Source organism: Diabrotica virgifera, chromosome 2 (genome assembly GCF_917563875.1).
Source record: "Diabrotica virgifera virgifera chromosome 2, PGI_DIABVI_V3a".
Taxonomy (NCBI): domain Eukaryota; kingdom Metazoa; phylum Arthropoda; class Insecta; order Coleoptera; family Chrysomelidae; genus Diabrotica; species Diabrotica virgifera.
The window spans coordinates 139,279,317-139,288,694 of NC_065444.1; the positions used below are offsets into that span (position 1 = coordinate 139,279,317).

The 9,378-nt window shown below is 32.5% G+C and overlaps 1 protein-coding gene across 1 annotated transcript; it reads left to right on the forward strand.

Annotated features, from left to right (window-relative positions):
• Nucleotides 1-323: 323 nt before the first annotated feature.
• On the forward strand, nucleotides 324-947 carry LOC126880813 (putative uncharacterized protein DDB_G0282499). Its single transcript, XM_050644875.1, has one exon. The coding sequence runs from the start codon at nucleotides 324-326 to the stop codon at nucleotides 945-947; it is 624 nt and encodes a 207-aa protein (XP_050500832.1).
• Nucleotides 948-9,378: the final 8,431 nt, after the last annotated feature.

Sequence of the window (9,378 nt, forward strand, 5' to 3'; positions counted from 1 at the left end):
TCATCCCTTAGTTATAGACCCTAACTTTAAATTTTTTCATAGCACTCTGTTCAACTGTCCAAAAAAATCGCGAATCTTATGATCAATATCACCAGAGAATTACAAAAAATTTAAATGATTTATTACAGCATACAACTCTAAATGACAACGTTGAAACTGTTAATTTTAAGACTCCCTATTTTAAAATTATAGCTTTAAAAACATTTTGCACAGGTATTAATGAGCCATATGCCGAATATTTGTCGCATTTTACAATAACTTCGCTTGAACAAGCGTTCCAAAAATGTATAGTTTATGACAATCACAAATCACAACAGAAATATATGAATTATTTAAAGACGCAACAAAATAATAAACCATTTTTACCAAAACAGAAATCTGCTAATACAAATCAGACATTTTTTGATAATAACCCAAATCCTACAAGAAATGTTTTTCAACCAAACTCTAACTCTTATCCGAGACAACCAAACTTCAACTCTTATCAGAGACAACCAAACTTCAACTCTAATCCGAGACAAAACTTTTCTCAAACCAATTCTAACTTAACGTCAAGAAACAATGCCCATCAGAACACACATTTTGCTACTAGACCAAACGCCAATGCAACTCCTAATTATAATTTTAATTATTTTAGAAATAATCCACAAAATATTAACAATTTCAATAGACAAATCCGAAATCCCCAACCTGAAAGATATCATGTTACCCCAATGACCGATGTACAAACTCTCGCCACAAGAAATGAACGCATGGATTTGGATGCGTCCACTATTAGACGTACGCATCATTTTAATATTAACGCAAACTCAGATGAAAATTTCGAATACACCCCTGAATATTTCGAAGTTTATGACAATGACTATCCCCAAGAATTAATTGAAGAAACTTCTCAGGATTTTCTCGAGGATCCAACAGACGAAGATCCTCCACCAATATCGATCTAAGTAATCTCCGAACTAATCCCCGACTACCGTTCTTCTTCTTACCTGATTCAAATATTAAAGTGTTAATCGACACTGGTGGCACCCACACAGTCGTCTCACCAAAAGTTTTAAAATATTTTGACCCCTCACATATTTACGAAAAACCGTTTACACTGACATCCATGAAAACAACCCAAAACTATTTACTAAATATAAAAACACCTCTACTGTAAGTATATAAAATTTACGAACCCATAAATGCTCGAATCGCTGATTGGAGCGAAGATTTTGATATTTTTTTAGGAAACTCTGAGCTTGAACGTTTTAAAGCCATAATTAATTATAAAACTAAAATACTAAACTTAACCACTCACAATGTCGAAATTAATTTCCATACTTTATACAATAAAATACACGTTGACATACAACAAGGACATCTTTATTAACGCCACAAAAATTGCAAATTTACAAATACCTAACTCAATCCACAATGTAAGTGACGGATTTTTAGAAAACATTACACTACAAAAACCTATGCAATTAGACACATTACACGTCAAAAATCTAGACAATTATGAGATTTCACCTCCCCGACCGAATTTCACGAACCAGCAATAAGAACAGAACACCTAAATTGTCTTTTATTAATTAGGTTATACTTACCATTTTAGGGCTTAACACTGATGATGGATTACCTGTTAATCCGAAAACGTTTTGTTTTGTGATGTAACCCTTATTGGGATCTTTTAAATATACCTTTTACAAAGGATCCTGTATTTTTTGAAGTTATACTTCTTTAGGCGCGATTGAGAGTAAAATTTTTCATATATCTGCGCGCATGCGCACACAGACAGTATGACGTTTAGTTGCTAATTTTTCAAATTATGTATCAGCGCAAATAAGCCATTAAAATAATAGGTATATTAGTGTTTTTTAGTAAATGTATTATTTATTATAATTTTTGTGTCTTTGAATTTGTCTTCCTTGGGCGTAAAATAATAAAATATATATTTTTATATTTCACTTGTCACCGTTATGTGTAATTATGTATATGCGAAACGTCAATAACACGTGCCTTGATAGCCTGGTTGGTAGAGCATTGGACCAGAGATCGAGAGATCGCGAGATAGCGGGTTCAAATCCCGGACGATTCATTTTTTTTTTTTTCATTTTTGGCATTTTAAGTTTTGGTTAATTTTTGGTAATTATTGTTAATTTGTTGTATTGTAACTGTTAAGTATATTTATTTCGTTGAAATGATATAATAGAAGTATAACTTCTTACGTGCGTACAAAGTACACACACATTCTTTTTTTTTTTAATAAAATGAGTTCGTAAGTAATCAAGAAAATATAAGTGTATTTTTTATTTCTGTTAAATTAATAAAAAAAGCCTTAAAGTTTAAAGGAACAATAAAAATAAATGTAATATAAATTACATAAAAAAAAAGAATGTGTGTGTACTTTGTACGCTTTGTAATTATACTTCAATTAAAATTAAAATTCTTGAAAGTTTTTTTTATTTATAATTGGCTTTGGCATAGACCAATTAGCCAGACTTATTTTTTATTTATGAAATATAAAAGGAGCATTTTTTTTTATTTTATCCAATATAAATAAATTGATTGTTCAAATTCTCACGCCCTAGGATAAATGTTATTATGTTAGTAAAATGTGTGTGTTTCTGTTTAGTGCATTTTTTTTATATGTATATTTTTTTTGTAATTATATTTTTTGTTTTTTTTTAATGCTTTATTTATGTAGTCTTTTGTTTAGTTTTGATTCCTTTTTTGTCCCATTTTTTTTAATTTTTTTTTTTATTTGTTTATCATTTTTTTTTATTTGTTTATCATTTTTTTTAAATTTTTTTATTTGTTAATCTTTTATATATTGTTAATTTTTTCGTGAACACACTTACAATAATATTTTGTATCGCAGAATTGCTTACAATGGTGTTAGTTTTTTACAATTTCATTTTGCAACGAATTAAATGATTATACAAACATTGAAATAAGTTATACTAAAAATTATACAATTTAGACTGGTTGGCAAACAGAATTTGAAATTTACCATATCTTCGAAAAATGATTCAATGCTCTTCTTATTTCTTGAACATTCTAGGATTACATGGTTTATATCACCAACTTCTCCGCATAGACAATATGGTTTTTCATCCAGTCCTATTTTATATTTGTACAAAGGAGTCATAGCATGATTAGATCTTATTCTGTTTATTGTAACAATGAAGTTTCGTTTGGTTAATTCATGAAACCAGCTTTTCAATGGTATGTTATTTTGGTGGCCGACATAGTTAAGCCCTGTGACTGATGAATTATATTCTTGCTGTCACAATTGTTTTAAATGTGAAGTAAACTTGGAGGTAAGATCTGTAGATGGAACAATATTGGTGGTTAGATCGTATCCTGTGTCAGTGGCTGATTTGGCTAGTGTAGCAACTACATCATTACTTTTTATTCCTGAGTATCCTTTAATCCACACTACAGTTATTGTTTTCTTTTGTTTTGTTGCTTCAAAGTGCAGTTTTAACATTTCTGTCTCTATGTTAGTAAGGTTTTTCGATGATTTCAGGTTTGTTATTCGGTCAACTGCACTTTTACTGTCAGTGAATATAACATGATTCTGTGTTTCTGGACTGGACGTATCTAAATGCTTTTGCTATGGCAATTGTTTCAGCAGTATATATGGAACACTCATCTGGTGGCTTGAACTTGTAATATTGGGAAGAGTTTGCGTCATAAAAAGCACAGCCTACTTTTCCATTCAACTTGGATCCGTCAGTATATATGTATTGGTGTTCAGGCCATCTTCCATTAATGGTTTCTAGAAAGTTTTCTTTTGGGTCCAGGTAGTATATTTTTATATGTTTTGAAAAGAAAACATAGGGAAGTTCGGTGTATATAGGTATAGTTTTATTGATTGACACGGAGTTAGAGATTTGTGCCATTGTGGTATAGCTGTTTACTAGGAGTGGAGTAGCTTTTGAGTGCCAATATGGATGGGTGAGTACTAGGATAGTGAGGTCGTGAATGCTACGAAGATAGCTGGCCTCTTTGGATATGGCTTTAGCCATAAATTTATCACTAATTAGCTGCCTTCTGAAAGATAGTGGAGGTTCTACAGATTCGACTTCTATAATATTTATTGGGGTAGATTTAAGATAACCAAGACATATTCTCAAACTTGAGTTTTCTGGGTCTCTATTTTGTTTCGGTGAGTATGTGCTGCTGTTCCATATAGGTGACTGCCATAGTCTATGTCAAGTCCTTTGTACTTAAAAGACGTAAGTATTTGTAATGAAATAATACTCGATGTAAAATACTTTATTTTAAAGTATTATGCACATGGTTTCCATTTTCTATCGCAGTATTAAGTAAGTGACAGCTGTCGTTCAGATGACAGTAGTACCAACCTACATTCATGGTTAAGGGAGTTTTACACGAACATAACACCTCCTCCCTTGACCATGAATTACAAAAGTTAACTAGAAGTAAAAGTACTTACAAATTCAGTCTGGTAACAGGTTTCCTTACTCTAGTGGAACGCCTTAAAATGGGTTCCTCAGTTTCAGTTTGAGCCCCAGGTACACTATTCGAACTTTCCATATTGTTTGAAATTTCGGATTCATCAGTAATCACTTCGGTAGGTGGTGGTGAGACACTGTGCTCTGGAATTGATGCCTCCCTCGGAATCAAATTGTGAGTAATGGTATCCGGAATGTAACATGTTGGATTATTTTGAGATGGAGTATATTCCCCAATTTGCCGTATTTGGTCTACATGACGTTTCCATGTTCTACCATCATCTAACTGAATTAAATAATGCAATAACCCTAATCTGAGTACAATAATGCCAAATTGCCATTTAGAATGAAAATAATCCCTCACGGAAACCCTAGTTCCTATATCAAAGTTTCTTAGACTCATATCAGTATAGGTAACTCTATCACTACATGAAGGTTTAAGTAAATCTAATCTATTCCTTATTTGTCTTCCTAACATAAGTTCTGAGGGACTTTTACCTGTAACTGTATGTGGGCTTCTGCGGTATTGCATAAGTAGCTTACATAATTCAAACTCCCTGTCATTTCCCTCACTTCGCATAGCCCTTAAACATTTTTTCAGTATTTGGACATATCTCTCTCCCTGTCCATTAGTTGCAGGATGGTAGGGTGCAGTAAATTTTTGTGTAATTCCATTATCTTTCATAAAAGTTCTAAACTCATGAGAGTCAAATTGTCTACCATTGTCTGTAACAAAAACTTTAGGAATACCAAAAGTTGTAAAAATTTTTCGGCAAATTTCAATAGTAGTTTTTGTAGTAGTATTTTTTGTAAAATGAATTTCAGGCCATTTACTGAAGGAATCTACCAATATAAAATAATAACCTCCATTGAAAGGTCCAGCGTAATCAGCATGCACTCGTTCAAAACAAAATTTTGGTGGCTCCCATATATGAGAATTATCTTTAATTGGGTTGTTCTTGTGCTTATTGCACTCTAAACAATTTTTACAAAGTGACTCAATATCCTGGTCTATGTGAGGCCACCAGCAATAACTACGAGCTAAAGATTTCATTCTAACTATTCCAAAATGTGCAGTATGTAATTCTGTCAAAATTTTATTTCTCAATTTAGTAGGTATAACTACTCTTTGTCCTCTCATAATAACATCAGATTGTAATGAAAATTCAGCTTGATTTATATTGAAGCTAAATCGTTTATCAACAGGTTTTCCTGTTTTTAACCCAACAAGTAATTTTTTTAAGGTATGATCATTTTTTGTATGAAAAGCTAGATCTCTAATATTTGTAGGCAAAGTTTCAATTTGATTTATTTCAAAAATATCTGGCTCATCATGTGTGAAATTTTGTTCTGATTTTATAGGTAGACGTGAAAGTGCGTCAGCATTGAGATGAGAATCTGTATTTTTGTAACGAATGTCATAATTCAAACCTTGTAAGAAAATTGCATAATGTTGCATTCTTGTTGCACTTAAAACTGGTAGGCTTTTATCAGGTGCAAAAATTTGAACTAACGGTTTATGATCAGTGAGCAAAGTAAATTTCCTAGCACATAAATAATTGTAAAATTTTTTTACTCCAAAAATTATGCTGTAAGCTTCTTTGTCTATTTGTGAGTACCTTTGCTGTGTAGTAGTAAGAGTTTGAGAAGCAAACTGTAAGGGTCTCTCTGTACCATCTGAAAAGATATGTGAAAGTACTGCACCTACCCCATAGGGTGATGCATCAGTTGCTAGGACTAATGGTAAATTTGGGTCATAGTGACATAAAACATTTCTAGAACAAATGAGTTTTTTTGCTTTGTCAAACGCAGTTTGACAAGTATTCGACCATTTAAAATTGACATTCTTTTTAAGTAAATTATTTAATGGTTGTAAAATTGTAGAAGTATCTTTTAAAAAACGTCTGTAATAATTAATTAGGCCACAGAAACTCCGAACTTGAGTTCTGTTTGTAGGTATTGGAGCATTTGCAATTGCAGTTACCTTATCTGCACTAGTAGACACACCTGTTTTACTCATCTTATATCCACAGTAGTCAATCTCGTCTTTGAAAAATTCGCTTTTATCCAAATTTATATGTAAATTATGTTCAGATAATTTCTTTAAAACTTGTTCAAGTCTTTGTAAATGTAAGGTATTATTTGGAGCTGTAATTCTTATATCATCCTGAAATATTGAAATACCATCTATTCCTTGTAGCATTTGCTCCATTAAACGTTGCCATTTGGCAGGAGCACTAGCAATTCCAAACATTAATCGATTTGGTTGAAATAAGCCTTTATGGGTGTTTAATGTAAGTAAATGTTTCATTTCATCTTTTATTGGCAAGTGTAAGTAAGCTTTCGTAATATCTATTTTTGTATATTTGTCCCCACCTGCTAATTGGGAAAGTAGGTCATCTGGTGTAGGTAAAGGGTATTCATCCACTTCAATGCAAGGGTTTAATGTGATTTTAAAATCACCACAAATGCGTATGTCCCCATTTTGTTTAACTACAGGAACAATAGGAGTTGCCCAGTCCGAAAATGCTACTTTCTTTAAGACTCCCTGATTTACTAAGGACTCTAATTCTGCCTCAACTTTAGGGCGTAATGCAAAAGCTACAGGACGGGCCTTACAAAATTTTGCTTTAGTACCAGGTTTTAGATAAATTTCAGCCTCTAACCCTTTTATTTCACCAACTGACTTTTCAAATAAATGTTTATATTTATCTAACAAAGTTGCAATTTCAAAATTTTCATGTAGAATTGTATTTACCTGATGTAAATTGATTTCCAGAGCATGTATCCACTCTCGACCAACCAGTGAGTAGCCATCACCATCCACCACATACAACTTTAGAGTGTGCTTTAATTCCTGGTGCTCAACCTCCACTGAAACTAAACCTAAAACATTCAAATTATTTTTGCAGTATGTAGTTAATTTAACATCCGATTTTTGTAATTGTAATGCAGGAAAATATTTTTCAAATATATTTTTATTTATGATTGTAACAGCAGCGCCAGAATCAATTTCAAAATTTAAAATATTACCATTCACTTTTAAATTTATAAAAAATTTATCTTTGCAATTTCCAGCATTTACTTCTAAGACCTCTTGAGCAGAGTTTACTGAATTTACTTGCCTGTGTGAATTTTGTTGTGCCTTTAAACAAACTTTTTGAATGTGTCCGACGTTTTTACAAAAGTTACAGATTAAATGCTTTTTATTACATTTATCGGCTAAATGCGAGGTGTCTCCGCATCTATAACAAGCCCTATTACGGTTATTTGACATTGTAAAAGTATTATTAGGAGAGCTACTATGATTATTTACTGTATTATTATCATTAAATTTACTAGTGTTTGTATTTTTATGAAAACTTTTTGCTTTCGCATTTAAAACATTTATACTAGCCTGATTGTAATTATTGTTGTGAGAAAATTGATTACTATCCTTTTCTGAAGTTTCCATGCTTGCTGCAATTTCTACGGCTCGGTCCAAGTCCAATCCCTTTGTTTCTAATAGTCTGGCTTGAATCCTCTTTGACTGTAAACCAAAAACAAACTGATTTCGTATAGCACTTTTTAAATATGTGGAAAAGTTGCAGTTTATGGCAAGTTTCTGTAGAGAATGTAGGTATTCTTGTATACTTTCGCCTTCTGCTTGTCTTTTTGATTGAAACCTAAATATTTCAGCAATTTCAAGTGGAGCAGGGTTGTAAAAATTATCCATTAACTTAACTGTATCCTCATATGACTTGTCTTCAGGGACCTCTGGAGCTAGTTTATCGCACAGTGTATCGTATGCTTCCGACCCCATGTAATGTAGTAAATAGGGCAATTTCATTTCCTCTGGAATTTTAAAAACTTTGTATGCTCCTTCCAGCCGTTTTACCCACCTGGACCATTTTGTAGCTGTCTGGTTAAAAGGTTCAACGGAAAACTGGAATGTAGAAACTTGTGTAGACATTACTGGAGCTGTAGCAGGTGCAACTATCGCAGTTGTAGTCGAGGAACTCGTGTTTGTACCGGCTGTAGTTGATGTAGTGTCTGTAATATTTGTATCCATTATCCTCGTCGCCAAATGTCAAGTCCTTTGTACTTAAAAGACGTAAGTATTTGTAATGAAATAATACTCGATGTAAAATACTTTATTTTAAAGTATTATGCACATGGTTTCCATTTTCTATCGCAGTATTAAGTAAGTGACAGCTGTCGTTCAGATGACAGTAGTACCAACCTACATTCATGGTTAAGGGAGTTTTACACGAACATAACAGTCTAATATACTTCTAACCATTGTTTTATAGAACAGTAAAGCGGTATTTGGATCTGCTCCCCATTTGGTATGGCAGAATGCTCTCAAAATATTCATAGCGTTCTCGTTTTTTTATTGCATGGTGGATGGTATCTTTCCACAGTAATTTTCTGTCTAAATAGAGTCCAAGGTATTTAACACAATTTTTGATTGGTAGAAGATATGGTCCCAGTTGTAACTGTACTTGAGTTATGTCCCTTTTTTTAGTAAAAATACACACTTCAGATTTTTTCAGAAAGAATTAAGTTGTTTGAATCTAACCAGTGCTTAACTGACCATAGGTTTGTGTTTAAAATGTTCTGACAATTTGAAATAGTAGTACCGTTGGTGTAGATAACAATATCATCAGCAAACTGTATCATATTCACGTTATTCAAATTTACTTCGAAGTCCATTGTATATAGTATAAAAAGTAGCGGGCTGAGTATGCTGCCTTGAGGGAGTCCTAAATTCGATGTTCGGGATCCTTGAAGATTTTGGTTTAATTTTAGTGAAATCGTCTATCGGAGTATAGTGAAATTAAAAATGAGCATATTTGATGAGGTATTCCTCTTGATGTCAGCTTATGGTACAAAATGTTTAAATTTACGTTATCAAAAGCCGAGTAAAGCT

Bases quoted from the DNA above. Each gene is read 5' to 3' on its own strand.
- LOC126880813 (XM_050644875.1), top strand. From the start codon at position 324: ATGAATTATTTAAAGACGCAACAAAATAATAAACCATTTTTACCAAAA.